At 52.1% G+C, this 17,995-nt stretch overlaps 8 protein-coding genes across 8 annotated transcripts; 3 read left to right on the top strand and 5 right to left on the bottom strand.

The window, feature by feature from the left end:
• Positions 1-110: 110 nt before the first annotated feature.
• On the bottom strand, positions 111-1,898 carry BP01DRAFT_104159 (PCI domain protein). The gene is made up of 2 exons (XM_025570265.1): positions 1,429-1,898; positions 111-1,360 (listed from the first exon to the last, which is right to left on the bottom strand). Exons 1-2 carry the CDS (start codon positions 1,679-1,681, stop codon positions 195-197), a joined length of 1,419 nt encoding a protein of 472 aa, XP_025429411.1. The 5' UTR covers positions 1,682-1,898; the 3' UTR covers positions 111-194.
• A 396-nt stretch (positions 1,899-2,294) lies between these two features.
• On the bottom strand, positions 2,295-3,085 carry BP01DRAFT_358682 (uncharacterized protein). The gene has a single exon (XM_025575494.1). It carries the CDS (start codon positions 2,804-2,806, stop codon positions 2,372-2,374), a length of 435 nt encoding a protein of 144 aa, XP_025429412.1. The 5' UTR covers positions 2,807-3,085; the 3' UTR covers positions 2,295-2,371.
• Positions 3,086-4,544: 1,459 nt separating this feature from the next.
• Positions 4,545-5,816, top strand: BP01DRAFT_104210 (PaaI family thioesterase). Its single transcript, XM_025570268.1, has one exon. The coding sequence runs from the start codon at positions 4,781-4,783 to the stop codon at positions 5,462-5,464; it is 684 nt and encodes a 227-aa protein (XP_025429413.1). The 5' UTR covers positions 4,545-4,780; the 3' UTR covers positions 5,465-5,816.
• On the bottom strand, positions 5,227-6,992 carry BP01DRAFT_358684 (thioesterase family protein). Its single transcript, XM_025575495.1, has 2 exons — positions 6,669-6,992; positions 5,227-6,567 (listed from the first exon to the last, which is right to left on the bottom strand). The coding sequence occupies exons 1-2, from the start codon at positions 6,778-6,780 to the stop codon at positions 5,669-5,671; spliced, it is 1,011 nt and encodes a 336-aa protein (XP_025429414.1). The 5' UTR covers positions 6,781-6,992; the 3' UTR covers positions 5,227-5,668.
• Positions 6,993-7,156: 164 nt separating this feature from the next.
• On the bottom strand, positions 7,157-10,925 carry BP01DRAFT_358685 (putative alpha,alpha-trehalose phosphate synthase subunit TPS3). The gene is made up of 4 exons (XM_025575496.1): positions 10,507-10,925; positions 9,024-10,407; positions 7,629-8,958; positions 7,157-7,561 (listed from the first exon to the last, which is right to left on the bottom strand). Exons 1-4 carry the CDS (start codon positions 10,527-10,529, stop codon positions 7,518-7,520), a joined length of 2,781 nt encoding a protein of 926 aa, XP_025429415.1. The 5' UTR covers positions 10,530-10,925; the 3' UTR covers positions 7,157-7,517.
• A 431-nt stretch (positions 10,926-11,356) lies between these two features.
• Positions 11,357-12,773, top strand: BP01DRAFT_345031 (Stk19 family serine/threonine-protein kinase). The gene is made up of 2 exons (XM_025573583.1): positions 11,357-11,994; positions 12,071-12,773. Exons 1-2 carry the CDS (start codon positions 11,442-11,444, stop codon positions 12,667-12,669), a joined length of 1,152 nt encoding a protein of 383 aa, XP_025429416.1. The 5' UTR covers positions 11,357-11,441; the 3' UTR covers positions 12,670-12,773.
• Positions 12,774-12,942: 169 nt separating this feature from the next.
• BP01DRAFT_323614 (SRPBCC family protein) lies at positions 12,943-14,046 on the top strand. The gene is made up of 2 exons (XM_025572798.1): positions 12,943-13,461; positions 13,558-14,046. The coding sequence occupies exons 1-2, from the start codon at positions 12,981-12,983 to the stop codon at positions 13,968-13,970; spliced, it is 894 nt and encodes a 297-aa protein (XP_025429417.1). The 5' UTR covers positions 12,943-12,980; the 3' UTR covers positions 13,971-14,046.
• Positions 14,047-14,697: 651 nt separating this feature from the next.
• On the bottom strand, positions 14,698-17,181 carry BP01DRAFT_104283 (C2H2 zinc finger protein). The gene has a single exon (XM_025570269.1). The coding sequence runs from the start codon at positions 16,713-16,715 to the stop codon at positions 14,814-14,816; it is 1,902 nt and encodes a 633-aa protein (XP_025429418.1). The 5' UTR covers positions 16,716-17,181; the 3' UTR covers positions 14,698-14,813.
• Between the last annotated feature and the right edge of the window lie 814 nt (positions 17,182-17,995).

The following is a 17,995-nucleotide window of genomic DNA, read 5'->3' on the forward strand; positions in this document are numbered from 1 at the left end:
GCGTTCAACACCGCTGCCCAGCCATGACACAGAGATACTTTTTAAGTCTTTTTTTTCTTGCTCGTCCCTACTTCCGTCTGTGCGGAGTGAAGGGTGTGGTATCTGGTAGATAGTAGGTCAAAAGACAAAAAACAAGGTATGTAGGTCTCATCATCAATCATTGATCCTCCCCCGCATTTCCGTTCTTTCGTCATTTATTCAGCAACAGCCTTCACGGGGACGTTGGCGGGAGGAGCAGCCGGGGTCGAGGATTGGTTGTTGTTGTTGTTGCCCTGCTGGCGACGACGATCACTCGACTTGCCCTTGTCAGAGGACTTGCCCTGAGCAGCCTCCTCGGCTGCCTGGGCCGCCTGCAGCCCCTCACGCACGAAGCGCTCACGTTCGGAACGAACAACACCCAGAACGCGTTCCAAGCTACGGCGCCAGACCATCAAGCGACCTTGTACCTCAGCCCACTGCTTCTCGCCAAAGACGCGGTACGTGGCGCGGTGAACGAGGAACTCAGAGCGTAGCTGCGACAGCTTACCCTCAACGAGTCCAGCACGGATGGTATCAATGACCCACTTCTCTACATCCTCGTCCGGGACCCGTAGAGCACTGGCAATGGTAGCGTAAGGCAGAGAGCGGGAGGGAGTCGCGGCGGCCAGCGAGGCCAGGGTAAGCAGACGCATCTTGGTCTGCAGAGCATCGCCGGCCTCAGCCAGCACACCACCAGAGATACCAGCAAGAGGAGTTGCGGCAACGAGGGCCTCGTAGGCGTCGAGAGTATCGGCAGTAAAGATCTCGAGCAGCTCAAAGAGGGTGCTGTCACTGGCGCGCAGGGTTTGAACGGCATCGGAGGCGGTCAATGGGGTGAAGTCGAAGACGGCCGGGGAAGTGAGGGCAGAAGTTAGGGCGCGAACAGCCAACTCGCGGGCTTCGGGGCTGGCGGCCTGTGCGGCAGGGATGGTCTGCAAGGCCTGAATGACATGGGACTGGGACAGCTCTGCATCTCCAGCAGCCTGGGCGGCATCAGCGATGGCCAGATGTAGGCGCTGCGCCTCCTCGGCCTCAAGCTCCCAAGCGGCGAGCCAAGCAGGCAGCTGAGAGGTCAGCTGGGGCTTGAGGGCATCGAATGCGACGGAGGCACCGGCCTGGCGGATGACGGCAACGATGGCCAGGAGAACATGGTAGCGGCTCGAGTCGGCGGGAGCGAGGGTGTTGAAGATGGTGGACAAGATGGAGATCGCGAGAGAGGGACCAAACTGGGGAGATGCGGTGATAGGTTTAGCAAGGTAGGAGCAGATGCGAGACAGGAACATATCCGGATCAGAAGCCTGGTGGACAAGGTGGACGAGGAGGTTATAGGCGGAAATGATCTCTGGTTTGCGTCAATTGTGTTCCATGTGTCCTGTGTGCCCCGTGCAGCACCAACAAGGATCTGCTTACCCTTCTCAGGAGCCGCATTCAACACAGTAGCGGCGGTGACCAGCTTCTTCAAAATCTCATCGCGTTGCTTACGGTCGGGTTCAGCACCTGACTGTTCCTGCTGGCGGAGAGCTTCCAACAGTGGGACGATGTCGGCCTGAAGACTGGAAGCGGCGGCGTCGGGCTTGCGAAGAGCATCGATGTACTGGGCGAACTCATCGGCGAGCTCGGTAAAAGAGCCCTCAATGAGGAGGGTGGTCGAAGGAGCGGGCATCGTGGTAAGTGTATTAGAATTCGAGGTTGATAGACCGATCGAGAGGGTGGGGAGGAGAAGGGGGGGGAGGGGGCGCGGAGGGGAAGAGAGAAGAGGAGGAGAGGGGGAAGGGGCTGAAGGCAAAGACGAGGAAGAAAATTGAATTGTAGGAGATAAGAGGGGGGAGGAGAAGGAGAGGGGTCCACCAGAGGAAACAAGATCCAAAACCGAAGAAGACGGAGAAGCGAAAGAAGCGAAGATGAAAGTGAGAAAGAAAGAGACAAGAATAATTGGGCGGTGGAGAAAATTCCGTTGTGGGAAAAAGTCTTGGCACCGCTTCTCTCCCTCCCCCGTTTGTTGATTGTTTGTTGCTTCTTCACGAGCATTAGTTAATAGTCATTACAACAATCCTCGTTATCACACAACCTTTAGCCGGCTCAGACACAACTGAAGAATGAAAGGAGAAAAAAAATCATCAAATTAATGCGCCAGGATCGACCGCTCCTACTGGGCGCCTAGCGGGGAATAATCGTATTTGACATCAAGTCATAGAAGATGCAATCAACTACCCAACCCATCTTCTTCCCCCGAAACATGACATTACCAGTACGGCGACTCGAGATGAATGGGCCCCGACCAGTTGACTTTGACTCGTCTGCAAGCTACACGCACTCTGACTCGAGTCATTTTCGCTCTCAACCGTTCCTTCATTCACAGCAGCAGGCGCAGTCCTAGAAACAGGGTTGTGGCCAATAGACCGGTCGCGTGCTCCTGAGCCAAACGGACGGCGGCGTTGGCCGTGGATGAGCTGCTAGTGCTGCTGGAGGTGCTGGTCCCAGTGGTCGTGCTGGACTTGTCGGTGGCGGTACTGGTGCTGGTGGCCGTGGTCAGGCTAGTGGCACTCGAGGTGGTAGACGAGGTAGTCGAGGAAGCCGATGCGTTAAGGGTACCACAGGTCTTCTCATAGTCCTCGCAATGCTCCTCCTCGGTCAAGCTAGACGAGTTGCTAATGCACTGGGCATAGTTGGCCTCGCAAACGAGAGAGGGGACGGTCTGCGCGTAAAGCGCCACGTCGGCAGCTGAACCGTTGGAGCAGATGCAAGAAAAGTCCAAGGTGCTCTGTCGCAATGCTATGAGCCTTTCCATTTCTCAATTAAGTTCAGAGATGCGCTTACCGAATCGCAGGAGTTGCTGGTGGCGACTCCACCACAGATCTCAGGGCAAGAGTTGCGCTCCGCAGTACACCAAGAGGCTGGAAGGACCAATTAGTCAAACGCGAACGAAAGACGCGCATCATCGACTAGCATACCGCGAGTGGTAGAGGAAATGGCGCTCAGGACGAACCCGTCGGGCAGGGTGTAGTTGCCGGACGAGGCGGTGGCCGAGGCGACTAGACCGAGGGCGACGAGCGAAGAAACCAACATCATGATGAGTGGCAGGGTTAAGGGTAAAGAGTAGTGTGTGGCTAACACAGTCGCAACGAAAGAGATGTGCAAGGTAAGAAGAGTAGTAAGAGTTGAGTGTAGAGAGTAACTAGACGTGCAAGGCGCTATTATTGGGAAAGGGATGAAGAGAGGAAAGAAGAAGAAGAAGAAGAAGAAGAAGTGATGATAAGAGAGAGAGACTTGGGGGAGCAGGAAGAAATAAGAAGCTCAAGGAAAGAGGCTAAGCCAGTAATAACAAGCAAGATTTCACCAAAAGAAGCTGCCACAGCTGACTACCTTCCTAGTAGTAAGACTAATTACTAGCTAACCAACTTAATTAGTTCCTTCTCCAGTCTTTCTTGTTCTGCATGCATACCTTAGTTTAAGGTGTTTGTTTGTTGTCTTTTTTTTGGAGAATTCAACATTTCCTGCCCTTCTTTCTCTCATCTCATTTGGTTATACCAACCCCCTTTTGCGCACTTGTCTTTCTCTATATTCTACTCCAAATTTCAGTGCTCATTTTGGTCTACAATCAGTAAGACTGAGAACCTTTCCGAGAACTAGTGAGTAGTAGTCTAACATGACTAGAGTGACTTCTAGTCAATCGGGATTCCCCCATTATCCGGCGGGAAATTGTTATGGCCGGTGCCTTGTTTTCACACTCTCCAATTCCTGACTTGATTGGCTGGGACTATCCTAGGATGCGAGGAGAGCTTCTGAATCGAAATGAAAGAGAGAGTGCTCGGTAAACGAGACGCAGGATGACTCCCTCCTGCAGCTACAGTAACTGCGGGGAATCAACAGGGAAAGTAGGCGTGTTTCATCGTGCGGGCAGCTTCTCTGACATTTCTACTCCGTACCATAGCCTTGTCCACCATATAGTACCCACCTGAGTACAGTCCTAATGATCCCATTGATGATTGTCTCCCTGGGGTTGGGCGAAGAATGTTGCCCAGCCTAGTGGGAATGAGAGGTTGCAGTGCAGTGGCTGGTGGAACCACCTCGGTCTGATAAGCGGAGAAAGAAAAGAGAGAACCGTCAGGCCCAATTGAGTTTGGGGGCCTTGGTTTAGGGCCGGCACTAGTAGCAGCGCTTACAGCTGACCAGGCACCGTTCTAGTTACTCCGTACCTCCTAAGTACACTCAACTGCAGGTAGGGTTTATGCATGGTAGAAGCATTTCAAGAATGCGGGTCTGTTCCAAGATGCAGGCAGTCTCAGTTCCCAATAAATTCGTGCAGATTGTTTGAGTGGAAAGAGGAAAAGAAAGTCCCATGATGTTCAGTAAGAAGTAGATCACCCGAGGATCCCGAAGCCGAGAATTTAAAAGCAATCCAGATTGTAGGTACGTACGTAACATAAACATGTACTGTACTCTGCTTCGTACCTCATATGATGCCCTTTCTCTTCCCTTACCAAAATTAACTCTGTACCTTACTGAATGATACCGTAACCGAAGATTGAAACTCTTAAGACTCCAAGAGCGGATCTGCTTATCAGATACGGAGTAGGTAGAACGAACACTTTTTTTCTGGCTTCCTCTTTCCCACTCACTGTTTTGGTACTGCGTACTCCGTACAAGTTACTCCCCGTTGTCTACTCACTCTCTGCACTTCTCTTCCAGATTTTCCCCTTTCTTTTCATTCCCTCCTTTTTTTTCTGTTTCTGAAACTCGCATAATATATGTCATACACGTCATGTCTGCTCCGATCTCCATTCTCAACCAACCACATCCCCCCGCTCTCGATCCATTCCGCACCGTCCTTCCCCCGGTGCTGACCCGGTTGCTGCACCACCCTAATTACTTTCCCATTCGCACTTGGTCCCGTATCTTCAAGTCCGACTCAGGCGAGGATGGCTATTTTGCCAGTACACTTGCCTCACCGTCGACAATTCCCCATGTCTGTACCCTTCGTCGTCAGCCGGAGCTGCTCGCATCCCTCCCCGATGCTGCTCCCAGCTGGCCCACTCCCACCTCGGTATCTCAAATGGAGGACCCGGATCTCTACTTAATACTGCAGCTTGCCACGCCCGGGGTATCTGGGCATCCGTCTACCGCTCATGGCGGTCTTTTGGCAACTTGTATCGACGAGGCCATGTCCTATGCCGTCGCATTGCATGCTCCTGAAACAGGCGCCGCTGGGGCTCTCTCCGCCCACCATCCGCGTTGCATGCTATACACTGCCCAGCTGGACATTCGGTATCGCGCCCCCGTCACGGTACCAGGTTATGCGCTCGTTCAAGCCAAAGTCCTGGCTCGGGTAGGCCGCAAGTTCTGGGTACATGCTCAAATTCTGCAGCCAGACGAAGCGCCTGAGGGCCAGCTCAGTGTCACTACCGATGCAATTGCCTTCTGGCTGCAAACGAAGGCATCTTTGTGAATTGGAGCCGCATCCGAGATGAGAGCAGGTTCTCGCGCATTCAACAGCCTTTCGGCAGACTATGATGCCGCTTATGTTCTTGCATATAGCTATATGTATTATGTATATCGCTGTTTAACCATTGAGTCAGCATAAACTCACTATGTCCATCAGTCGAAATACTCTTTACATGCTTGCACTGGTACCTTCCCCTTGAAGAAAGTTCTACAGCTTTGATCTATTTCCTAGATTGCGACTGGCACTTACCACCAAACCCACTTGCGTCGCCATGGCCACCACTTGCCCCGTTGCGTCTAATATGATCACCCCCAGATCCGTCCGACCTTCCCGCACCGAGACCGTTTGCACTCGACTATATAACCAAGTTTCGCCAGTAGCCGGTAACCGCTTCTTGAAATCGATATTCAAAACCACCGTTGGATACCAATGCCGACTCTCGATCTTGCCATCGCCCTCTGCCGTTACGGCCATCCGATCTAGCCCAGACAACGCCAGGGGGAACGTATCAGTCAAATACACCACCGCTTCATTCGACCAGCGCGCCATCTGGTCACCCCCCGGCCGAAATCGGGCCCACTGGTCCACAGCCGCCATGGATTGAGGCTGTCGGGGACCGTACAAGTCAACATGCTGCGTCGCACGCCGAAACTCGGGAAACGGCAGCTGTATCCGCTTCCACTCGCCGTCGCGGCCGTACTCCCCCAATGCTACCAGGTTCACTCCCCTGTCTGGCTGTGAACCTCGTGCCGGCTCCGGTAATGGCATCCACCCCGTTGGAGCCGTCAACCCAATTTCCGCATGGGCCGGACTCACTGTGATATACCCCGCTATTTTCACCTCTTGCTCCTCTTCTCCGGTCTGTGACTGTGTCTTCATATTCGAATTCTTGGATTGTGACAAAGTCACGTGGATGGTACTCGTTCGCGCCCCAATCTTAACATCCTGCACGTTCAGCAGGGCTGGTCCCACTGCTGTCCGTCGCAGAAACGTCAATTGCATGGAAATCGGCGTGGCTGGGTCTCGATACTGCTGCGGATGCGTATGAGCGAAGTGTGTCAAGGCCAGGCGGTAGATGATGGCACTACTATAGCCTCCATGCGGCACTGTTTGTGATTCCTTGTTAGCGTACAATTTTTTTGGATAGGCGACAACAAAGCGTTTGTCGCCTGTCGACAAGTCTTCAACAGTGGCTGGGTGTTCCTACCTGCTCCAATACACCACTCATGCTGAAGATAGGCCGAATATTGGTGCGAGTCAATGGGGGTTACTTGGATCGCGGCCTCAAAAGCGGCTCCGTGCGGAGGCGCCACCACCATGTTTGGATGATCCGCGAAGAGAATGTCGTCGTTGATTGAGTTCGACCGCACTAAGTATCTTAGTCGTATGGAGTTCAAGCTCTAATCTGCAGACCGTAGATATAACCTTGAATCTGTATGGCTTATTCCTGGAAACAAGAAGAGGAGATGGATTGAAGAATAAAACCAGAACCTATGTTGGGAGGGAAGGTATTTGCGTAGGTAGCCATGAGCCTCGGCTGTTGAGATGATGAGGAGGCAGGCCCAGTAACCGAAAGGTGGGGCGAGGAAAAGTACGGCAACTAAGGTACGGACTAGTTAAAATTAAGTTAGTGTGGATTGATTACATACCAGCGGATGCTTTTCGATTAACATGCGGCGCATTACTCCAATTCTTGTGAGATTCATGTGGCTCGAATTGACTACTCTAAGAATAAGGTCGGTCTACTTCGTACAATGAACTCAAAGAACTATAACTCCAAAGGTTACCATCACCTGACCGGCTGTCCCTCGTGCTAGCTCATTCTGAACCCCCTCAATACTTTTTTTCGGCCCTTGTACCCTGTATGCTTAGGAGATCGGCATAATTGCCCGATTCTTGGTAACGTCAGGGGTTAAATCCGCGGAGGGCCACCCCGTAAGCATGTATCCGTGTATTCATGCCTATGTAGAAATGAAATATATGTCCTGTAATCGTATCGTCGTGTGCTTCTGAATGTGTGCGTGTTTGCGTCAGAGATGCATGCAGAGTCATCAATTTATGACTTGTGCTCAGCCAGCCGTTCCAAGCACGACAAGACTCCTATTGACGAAACGGATCAGCCAAATGACCCAGAGTTCCTGCGCAATTGAAATGCATCCAGTCTTACCTGTCACACCTTGGGTTAAGGTGGCCCTGGCTTCTGTGCTCCGAGAACCCAATGTCACCGTCACGGCGTGGGTAACCGCTTGTGCGCTTTCCAGTTTGTTAGCCCACCGGAACACAGGCTCGTCGTCGCGACTGTCTCCGATCGCCAACAGGAAATCCGGACGGGCTACGCTCTCATCTTGTTCATTTTGCTTCAGACACGATCGCCATACTAGTTCCGTCGCTGATGCTTTGTTTGTGCCCATCGGCTCAACCACGAGGGCTCCCTCCACGGGAATAGCGTGAACACCCTGGTTAGCACAAGCATCATTGATGTGTCCCGCACACTCCGAAGCTAGTCGTGCAGCCGCCACCTGGTCTTCCGCGGATCCATAATGGAAGACGAGTGAGCAGTGTCGCTGTTCAATCCAGCTACCCTCAGCGCGCTCCTGGTAGTAGTCCAAAATCTGGAGTACTGCCGTCTTCCAAGCGTCCGTCTGAGTCTTGTCCGTCAACTTCAGCCAGGTCTCCGAGTTCGGTTCCCGCACGAAACAGCCATTCTCCGCAATCAAGCCCAGGCCAGTGACTAGGCGGAACAGACGTTCCATCTCTTCTGGCATACGCGCACTCATCACGTACACCACGTTGCGTGGATCATCCGTCAGCTCCGCCAGTGTGGTGATAGCTCGCTGAGGTGTAGTCACGATTATGCTCTTGGGGGATCCCCATGATGCCAGAGTGCCTTCATAATCCACGATAATTAGTCGACGAGTCGATTTCTGGTACAGTTCCTCTAGTTTGTTCAATTGCAAACGTGGCACAGCCATGATCTCACGCGAGGATTGCTCGTTCCAGACACGATTCAAGGTCTCACTGAACGACTTGACCCAGTTGGCCGTCGAGTTCTGCAATACTGCCTGGTGCATTTGCGTCCATACCTCCTTGCGCTCTGTTTCACTACGCGACAGTGCTGTGTGAATTGCCTCCGCGCATTGTCGATAGTCCCAAGGGTTCACCAAGAGCGCATGATTGCCGAAGATAGACGCGCTACCGGTGAATTCGCTCAGAATGAGCGAGCCATACTTCTTGTTATTGCCCCATTTGCCATCTTGGCAGTATACAAACTCATGACTTGTCAAGTTCATTCCTTCGCGTAAGCTTGTAATGATTAATGCGTCGGCGAGGGAGATCAAAGCAAGATACTGAGGAAAGGCCAGGTCCTGTTTCAAAAAGACTAATGGCTGATGGGCCAGCGTGGAATGTGTTGAATTTATGCGCATCGCGATGTCAGAAATGGTGGCCTCGAGCTCAGGCTGCTCAGTCGTGCTTGTTGCTACTTGAATCAATACAACCTGTACCATGATGAGAATCTATACTCCATGGTAGAAAAGAGAGATGGTTTGGTTGGTGGGCATACCTGATCGCGCCATTCGGGATATGTGTTAAGGAAAAGCTCATAACTCAAAAGCTTCTGTCGGATACCTCGGACCTGATCAATCTTATCGCGCGATACAATGAGACGCTTGCCTTCGTAGCGCTCTGCAATAGTCTTGATCCACCGCTCCACGTCGGCTGCTCGACGCCGCTGGTCCCACGAAGTCGGGTCAATGCCGATGGAGAACTTGCCCACGTTCACGAAGCGATCTTCTAGTTGAAGCCCTTCGTTGGTGGCTTCTACGCAAAGGAGGCGACTACATGTCTGAAGGAAGTGACGGCAGTATTCGTCCGTCTGAAATCCAACCAGATTCGCTCCCAGAATGCCTTCTAGTAGCTCCTTACGAGGGGCCAGACAACGAAACACCTCGGAAGATGGGAAGGCAATGTGCAGAAAGAAACCGATTTGAGCGTCAGGCAAAAGCTTCCTCAACATGGCCGGAACAAGGAGCAGATGGTAATCCTGGATCCAAATGGAATCGCCACGTTTCCACTTCTGGGCGATTTTTTCGGCGAAAGCTTGGTTGGTTTTGACATAATAGATCCAGGAGTGATCTTCGTAGGCTTTGCTTTTGGGGTTATCAGGAATCTGGTAGTGGAAAACCGGCCAGAGAATCGTTTTGCAAAAATGGGTATAGTGACCATCAAAGTCGCCATCGCTGACATAGACCGTCATGGATCCGTACTCATCCTCGAGCTTCTTAGCAATGGAATCTTTGGTGGATTGGGGCAACGCGTCAGTAGGCATGCCCAGGGTGCCCACCCAGACCTTATCCTCTAGCTGGCCAGCATCTGTGGCGGAACGCACAGCGTTGCGCAGCCCTCCATTGCCCTGCTCCGCAGTCTGAATGGTCCATTCAGCGTCAGAGAATGAGCTCTTGCGGCTCTGGGACCGACGATGATCGCTAGCATACGACGTCAGTGGCTGCGGAGTCGTTCGCGTTTTCTCCTTTGCAGGCTCCGTCCCTGGCGCTATTGGTTCTTGGTGCTTAAGGATAGAAGGTGATGCCGGGAATGCTGCGCGGGGTCGAGGCTGATTCAAGGAGAGGGTTGAGCCCCATGCAGGTGAATGAGCTTCGCTCTCCGTCAAAAGGTTTGCTTCCCGTTCAGTAGTGGGAAACGGGTAGCCGGAGTGCTCCTGTTCAGCTTTGGCGATGTCCGCGGCGAAGAATTGTTCGTGCTCCGATGCGGGCCCAGGGGTGACTCCAGGCTTGATATCGGGATTATTTTTCTCAAACAAGCTCACAGCCACGTTAGGGGTAGCGGCAATGCTTTGAACGGGGTTAGTCAACGGTGGGCTGGTGGTCGCGTCGGCGTCATGGTTTTGCGGTTCGTTCACATGGAAGTCCACCGTATAAGGGAGAAACCTGGAGTATCACATACTGTTAACCGGGACTGACACCTGATCTTGATGTCTAGCTGCCAAAAAAAAAAAATAAAAAAAAAAGACGTGATTATCCACATACAGTGAGGCAATGTAGATGGTCATGGCGACAGAGAAGGGGCAGAAATGCCCAAAACGGACTTGTGAAAATAGAGCGGGGGAGAAGCGAGGGAGCGGTGGGGAGTGAGTCTTGGTTGATGAACTTGCCGAAGAGAAGAAATGATGAGAGAGGGAGGGAGGAATTTCAAGAGAGGTTTGAGAAGATGACCCAGAACAAAGCCTGGAAGAAGAAATAGAGAGAGAGGGGCAGGGAAAAGAAAAGAAGAGGAAAGTTAAGGCCCAGAGACAGAGAGACAAAAGGAAGTAAGAAGAAGATGAAGATGAAAGAAGCCGGAAATTGGGTTTCAAAGTCTCATAGCTACGTCATGTGAAGACGAAGAAAAACAGAGTTCATGTCACGGTTATGCAATAACTTAACAGGCGGGCGGGTGGGCCAAAGAGTTCTAGACATGCTGCAACAACCTTGGAAGAGCTGGTATCTCAAAGAGTACCAGGTATAATGACACTATGTATCTGATCATTTCTATCTATATAGATATTCAGAGGTGTGATCTTTGCCTCAATTGATTTCCATCGCCCTGATGCAAGCAAGCGATTTGAATTGAGGCTGGATATTTCCAGTCGGTGTGGCTGTGCAGTCAGTTCCAGAGTCGGGCGGTACAGTACGTGCCGATACAGTACAAGTTTCATCATAATCAGCAGGGATTGTGAATGGTTTCTGTACTGCGTCCTCCGTACTGTGTATCACATCGCGTATCATAACTTATAACCACTCACAATTGATTCTATCACGTGTCAGATTGATAATCGTTAGTTCCTGGATCGGCCTGCGGAGTAATTACGGAGTAAGGCTGCAAGGTTTTGGTCTGCTGCCGGTTTCTTTTTCCCTTGTTCTTCACCTTGAACCATTCTTTTCCTTAGCAATTTCTATTTCTCCTGAAAAACGCTCATACGGCCATGCCCTTGCGGATTACTTCTGCCCCTGTTGCTGGAATCAAGAAAAATCGAAAATCCAACCATGTCAGGCCGCAACCCTCTCCCTTCTCCGCACATCCTCGTCGCAAAGCCGCGGCTTCGTCGGCAACCGCTCTTAGGTCCAGCTGGAAAGATGTCCATGATCAGGACCAGCTACCCGACCTGGGGCTGTCGCGATACATTTCAGAGACTGCCTCCTTGACCAACGTGGTGCAGGCAATTCGATACATTCGAACAACCATGTTCGAGAATCTCCCCCAGCGAGCGGGGATGAATAGCACACGAATTGCCGAAGTGTTGAATCTCCGTCGGTCGCTGCCCCCGCTTGCCTCCGTGGCCCATATACATACAGTACTCGATGCCCCAACGCAGGTTGAAAAAGAAATCATGGAGATGGTGACATCGGGCCGCGTGCGACGTTTGCTTGTGCCAGGAAGAGGTAGTGATGCCGCGGGCCTGGGCGATTGCCTTGTACTCGCTGAAGAGTGGGATCAGCTGGTGCAGGACAACGGTATTCTGGAAGCATCGGTAAAACGTACTGGCTGACACCAGCTCTTACCGACCAGGCTAAGGACGAAATGATTTTTGCTGACTGTGGTGATTGTCACTAGATAAATTCCAACAGATCTTACAACGTACCGCCAATATTTCTGCCATCTCTGGCAGCGCCTTCACCGTACCGGAGTATATGGCCTTGATTCGCGCCGGGTTCCTTGTTTCCTCTTCGTCGTTAGCACATGGTTCATCGAGCATCGCATCACTTCCCGCGCTGCCAAACAATACAGCCGTGGCTACCCCTGCGAGTCGAAAGAGCCCGCATGATGCGCGGAACCACATTCCCGCAGCCGACCATAGCAACTCGTTTTACACCTCGACCCTCTTTCTTTCCTTGCCCAATACCGGGCCTTATCTTCGTTTACTCGATGCCAGTCGGTCCCATCTTCTTTCGCTCTTGGACCGGTCGGGTGCAGGAGAGGTTCCGTTGCACCTTCTCCGGGAGCGATGGGACGGAGCTGTTGAGAATGACCAAAGTTTCAACGTAGCTAAGAGGATTAGAGGCGAGATTTCGGGCGTTTTGCCTGGCCGCACAAAGAAATGGAAACAATTGTACGGGATGAGCTTCCGGTGGGCGCTCGAAGAAGCCCTTGGAGCTGGGCTGGTTGAACTCTTTGAGACGGGCAGTGTTGGTCCGGGAGTGCGCAGGCTGTGATGGGAGTCTGATGATATATGTATACCTGATACCCTTAGATGCTTGTATAGTCTGCGTCGACTTGAGCAGTTAATCTGTCCGAGATGCCTAGAGTAACATGACGTAGAATGTATAAACATATACTTGAGTGTGTGTGCCATAACAAGAGACAGCCAACGAAGATGGGAGAAGGAAAGTCGTTTGTTTATATGGCGCATATTTCTAGTGTGACCCTTACATACTTTTCTCGCCCTAGTCTCCCGTTTCCACTCTTCAGGGACTACATGCTTCTACTGCATTACTTATCTTTCGACAACATACTCCCTCCCACCATGTCACCACCACCATACATTCGTCTTCAGCCGCATCCCTTTTCCATTTTACCCGATCACCCCTCCCTCACACACTCACCAGCTCGACCACCCCTACACGACTTCCTCCACGATATTTTGACTGAAGCCCAGTCATTCGTGACCGCGATCCCAACCACTTTCAAACCTGCTCGTCGACTACGCCCCTCCCCCCCAGCTACTGCCTTTGTCCATCTCTCTACATGCTTGGTGTCCCAAGCAGCATCTAGCACTGACCCCAAAAAGAAACCCAGCTCTGATTTCTGGATCTGTCGGACGAGCATTCATGAAGATGCGGCCCGCGATGGCACCGCATCTTGGGCCGAGTTTCGTGCCGGGCTCAGAGAGAATCATTCTGTGAATGAGATGGAGTACACGCCTAGCGTAACCGCCGTCAAGACTCTGCTGCAGTGGCCTTCCCAGTCAGTGATCGAAGGTGGGTGGCAGCAGGTGGAAGTTCATGGTGAGTTAAGTGACTTCTTCTGTTATGTGCAAACAACACTTGTTACACCGATTGCCATTGTCTGAATATGCTTGCTCACCTGAAAACCATAACCAGTAAACATTATTATCCATACTTTCCATCCGAAGCGTCTGATTGCCCCGCGCTCCTTCATCGTGCTCGTCGTCTCCGCGGACCGACCCGGCGATCAGAGCGGCTTTGTGACCGTGCAGATCCCCCTGTCTCCGTCTGCGGAGCCGGCTGAAACTCTTCCCGACCTACTTCATGCTGTCAGGGCTGCACAGCCCACAAATGCGACTCTAGCCACTTATGCGAGCGTCGAAGAGGTGCTACTCACCCCTTCTGAGATGGACGCCGACGTAGTCACTTGGACAATGGCCACCACATCCGATGCTGGCGGAGCTATTCCAAGCTGGGTGCAAAGAAGCTGGAGTCTGGGTGGAGCCCCAAAGGCTGTCGTGGCGGATGTTGGTCTATTCATTGGGTGGATAGCTAGGAAGAGATCATAAAAGGCCGATATGTTCACGAACGGGCCATGTTCAGACTACAGAAGGCAAGGCCGGGGATTTACGCATGTCCAATGACAATCATTTACATTGATTCGCCCTCATACTCATTCTACCTCTTATAGTTTATCGCAGATGGCCGAGGGCCTGCGGCTTAGGGAGCTGCCAAGTAACTATGACCTTTTGGATAGCCCTGCTCACTTTTCCGGGAACGCGCGGATTCGCAGATTTTGAATGTAACAAGGTAGAAGGAATGAGCGCCCCCGAAGGACCGGGAACGATGATGGTAAATTAACGTATGTAGCACCAGGAGTCGGACGACATGTATAAGCAGTGGGCAGCAGATCCACACTCGGTCAATTACCCACAATAGCCTGGCGACTAGTGCGCCACTCCGCGACCACAGTAATTAAACGAAGTGAAGAACAGACAGACTGATTATTAAGGATACAAGAACGAAGAAAGGCTCGGTGTTGCCCCGTGCTGCTAATGGCAAGCTGGAGGGCAGACGGGGAACCCTTGTCTACATACGATAAAAGAATAATGCTCATCAAGGGCGTCATATTTCGAAACCACGGAGGATACAGAGCGGAGCAAGACTGCGAAAGGAGCATGGAAGGTTGGCAATTTGTGATGCAGATCTTGGTGATCGACTGACAACACAATCGCCGGGTATTTTGAGAAACTTGAACGACGTGAAATACGCGGCTCACACAAGTGGAGATGATGAGAATAATGGTCCGGCGGTGATCTAGGCGCTAGACAGAACAGATACGGTCCGCGGGTAGGGGATCGGACAGGTGGAGGGACCGAAGAAACACAAACTGAAGCTGTGCAGAAAATCGTTCAACGTGGCCCAGCAGCGGCACTACCAGACTCTGGCTGGGTTGGCGGCATGCTAGAGGTTGCTAATGCATTAACATTGGCCGACGCCAATTGTACCCTGAGCGAAGCGACCTCTGATTTCAACCCGTTTAACTCGTCATGAATAGATCGTATGTATGCCCAGAGCTTTCCTTCTCCTTCACGACTCTGATCAAGATAGCTGGCTTCATGAGAGCTGGAGAGCTGACTGCCATTATTCAACGCTGCTTCTGACCCTGATTTGCAGGACAAGGGCCCGCTTTGATTGCCAGAATGGTTGAGAGACGTGGTATGTTTCGGGCCAGCCGGGGCAGGCGCGGGGACAGCTCCCTGCGAGTGAAGCGCAAATCGAGTATCGGAAGAGTTCAACCCAGGGGGTGGAGGCAGCTGGGGGGCTGATGATTGAGAAGGGGGAAAGCCCAAGCCTGGAGTCGCTGAGGGGCCAGCCCTGCTGTACGGTTGTTGGCTTTGTTGGTGGAGAGTTTGCGATAGTCCAGGGGAATGAGCCCGATGTTGTGGAGCATGATTCTCTGGATTATGACCGACTTGGCAGGAGGATAAAGCATTGGGTGAAAGTGGCTTTGGGCTTTCAGTAACATTGGTTGGGAATACAGATGAGTTCGACGGCTGACCGGAGGGGGGAAATGGCATGTTGCCTGATTGTGAAATTGGGGAGGTCGACGCGCTAGAGCCACCGTGACTGGGCGGCGGAAGAAGACCACCAGGGGAAGGTCTGCCAGACACAACAGGGGGGTAAGTGCTCGGTTGTCGTGACTGATAACTTGGAGCGGTATTGGCCCGAGAAGTCGAGTCCGCCGATAGCTCGTGCTTTTTGATACTAGGCATATTGAGTCGCCGTTCATCTTCTTCGTTCATACGCTCCGGTTCAGCATAAACAAGCCCGTCCATGGCATCCTCCGCCGCACCTGCAGCTGCAGTGTCACCGTATTCATCTTCCGCCGCATAGCTTCCCATACTAGCACGACGGCCAGCACACCCCCCTTGACCTTTATTGTGGCGAGCTAAAGCGTCTCCGCGAGCAAACCTGCGTCCACATTTGGGACAAATGTGTGGCCGTTCACCAGTATGTAGTTTGGTGTGTCTCTTCAAGTCGTGCAGCCGGCGAAAGCGTGACTGGCAAGTCTGGCATACATATGGTTTTTCCTGACTATGTGTGAGAAGGTGACTTTTAAGATTATGATGCCGCGTGAATTCTGTAGAGCAGTAAGGACACCGGTGCTTCTTTGCCGATGGTGATCGCTGGCCCTTCTGAAAGCCGGAGTTCGGGAGGCTCAGGCCACGGCGAGGGTCGCTTAAACTGGCCGTCGGCATAGGGTAAGAGAACGCCTTATTGCCTGGTTCTTGGGAAACTTCATCTCGACGACGAGAGTGATCTCCATCATGTGAGGTTGACTCTTCGATCGGGCCGGGACTGGCTACTGTCGAAGTAGCCATCAGGGTCGTAGTGTTCTCGGTTTGGCCGAAGGTATCAGATGCGTTCGCCGGGGCTGGATGAGGATCAACCTGCATTTGGTCTGAGGACAGATGCATGCCATCAGGTGTCGAGCTATTCTGCTGCTTCTCGCTGGCACCGAGTGCCTCCCTCGCGACTTGCGAACTGCGCTGCTCTGATTCTTTTCCTTGTTCCAGCGGCCGATCCGTGGGACCTGTAGCAGGACTAGCGTTCATCATTGGCGGTAGTAGTTCTCTCGAGCGCGAAACGTTCAGCCCAGCACTAGCAATCGACGTCAGACTGGAATCGGGTCTGGGTTGCTTGAAGAAGGCAATCGACTCCGACGAGGTCGATATGATCGGAGCGGATGATCCGGACAGTGGGGCAGGGATGGAGACAGGTTCTTTATTCGATTGCATCAACGCCGCCATGGATAATGCTTGTTTCTCGCCAGCCTAAGAAATTTGGCAAAAGTATGGGAGGCTGACGCGGTAGAACTGTGGTCAGTGAATTTAGGAACCAAGCATTGAGGGATTGGAAAAGACGAGCGATTGAAAATAAAGTGAGAAATACAAAACGTGATGCAGTATGCGAAGGGGGAGACAGGTTTCTGATAGAAGAGTGTCGACGAAGGAATGCACGATGTCCCGAGGGAGGAGGCGGCGCTGTCGCGTGGGGCGCTCACCTTGGTTGAACCGAGTGTGGCGCAAGCTGACGAGGCGATCAATTCAGCCTTCGCGCGAATTTCTGTGGGACGACCGAGAGGCGCAAACCAGAAGCCCATATAGGGATTTGAATGTTGATTTCTTTTTCTTTGACTAAAAAAAAGGTATTGGAAGAATCAGACAAAGAGACTGGATGAGGCCCCTGCAAGGGAAGCCCAGAACAGAGAGCGATGTTACACTCAGACGATGAAGATGCCTGATTCTAGCGTTCGGATCTGAGTAAAAAGCGGGCCGAGCTGATGGTAGCCCATCTGGCGAAGGACAGTATGAGGCCCTTGGAGGGTATAGTACTGGCTGCAGAAAGGAAATCAAAGCCTCTACTTGTCAAACCGAGAATGTTGGCAAAGGATCATGCAAACTAGGTCTAGTAAAGAGTGATTCAGGCACAAGTAGGCCCCTCCACAGTATGTCAGAGGAAGCGAAGCGGCCAGGCAAGTAAAGGCAAGGAGGGCGAAGGAGGGTTGAGAATGAGGAGGGGGGCGGCGTATGGTGGAGAGTGAGACGTTGAAAGCGTGATTGACAGGAGCGGAACAAACAATTGAAATCAAGGTGCTGTGGAGAAGGGTAGGGGAGGGATGAACCTGCCGAGCATACCATAAGAAAGATTGATTGCAGATAGTGAACGAGGCGGAGAACAATGGCACAGACAAGGGAATGCGGTAGTAAGCAGGGGAAAAGCAGTCGAGCTGCCTTACTGGGGGTGGTATCAAATCGTCGTTCCTTGACCGAAACACATACAGGTAATGCAGGACCGAGCACTTGGATTAGTTGGGAGAATTGGGACGGGATGAGGAGGCAAAGAGCAAGTAAAGTGGAGGCTGGAGGTGGATTTGTTGCTATTGTTGTGAACTTGCGGTTCAGGTCGGATGTGGAGAGTGGCTGTGGTGGTGAAAAAAAGACCAGGTTCTCATCAATACCTAATGAAACATTGAATATCAAATCGAAAGTACGTACTCGTGATCGAGCATAAAAGTCAAGAAGAGGGA

Source organism: Aspergillus saccharolyticus (assembly GCF_003184585.1).
Source record: "Aspergillus saccharolyticus JOP 1030-1 unplaced genomic scaffold BP01scaffold_27, whole genome shotgun sequence".
NCBI classification, from domain to species: Eukaryota; Fungi; Ascomycota; class Eurotiomycetes; order Eurotiales; family Aspergillaceae; genus Aspergillus; species Aspergillus saccharolyticus.

Excerpts from the sequence above, each read along its gene's own strand:
- BP01DRAFT_104159 (XM_025570265.1), bottom strand. The coding sequence starts at position 1,681 with ATGCCCGCTCCTTCGACCACCCTCCTCATTGAGGGCTCTTTTACCGAG. Across the intron at positions 1,361-1,428 it reads GAATGCGGCTCCTGAGAAGG|AGATCATTTCCGCCTATAAC; the intron begins GTAAGCAGATCC and ends GACGCAAACCAG.
- BP01DRAFT_358682 (XM_025575494.1), bottom strand. The coding sequence starts at position 2,806 with ATGGAAAGGCTCATAGCATTGCGACAGAGCACCTTGGACTTTTCTTGC.
- BP01DRAFT_104210 (XM_025570268.1), top strand. The coding sequence starts at position 4,781 with ATGTCTGCTCCGATCTCCATTCTCAACCAACCACATCCCCCCGCTCTC.
- BP01DRAFT_358684 (XM_025575495.1), bottom strand. The coding sequence starts at position 6,780 with ATGGTGGTGGCGCCTCCGCACGGAGCCGCTTTTGAGGCCGCGATCCAA. Across the intron at positions 6,568-6,668 it reads TGAGTGGTGTATTGGAGCAG|TGCCGCATGGAGGCTATAGT; the intron begins GTAGGAACACCC and ends AATCACAAACAG.
- BP01DRAFT_358685 (XM_025575496.1), bottom strand. The coding sequence starts at position 10,529 with ATGACCATCTACATTGCCTCACT. Across the intron at positions 10,408-10,506 it reads ACCATCTACATTGCCTCACT|GTTTCTCCCTTATACGGTGG; the intron begins GTATGTGGATAA and ends GTGATACTCCAG. Across the intron at positions 7,562-7,628 it reads CTTAACCCAAGGTGTGACAG|GAGTCTTGTCGTGCTTGGAA; the intron begins GTAAGACTGGAT and ends TTTCGTCAATAG.
- BP01DRAFT_345031 (XM_025573583.1), top strand. The coding sequence starts at position 11,442 with ATGCCCTTGCGGATTACTTCTGCCCCTGTTGCTGGAATCAAGAAAAAT. Across the intron at positions 11,995-12,070 it reads TCTGGAAGCATCGGTAAAAC|ATAAATTCCAACAGATCTTA; the intron begins GTACTGGCTGAC and ends GATTGTCACTAG.
- BP01DRAFT_323614 (XM_025572798.1), top strand. The coding sequence starts at position 12,981 with ATGTCACCACCACCATACATTCGTCTTCAGCCGCATCCCTTTTCCATT. Across the intron at positions 13,462-13,557 it reads GCAGCAGGTGGAAGTTCATG|TAAACATTATTATCCATACT; the intron begins GTGAGTTAAGTG and ends AACCATAACCAG.
- BP01DRAFT_104283 (XM_025570269.1), bottom strand. The coding sequence starts at position 16,715 with ATGGCGGCGTTGATGCAATCGAATAAAGAACCTGTCTCCATCCCTGCC.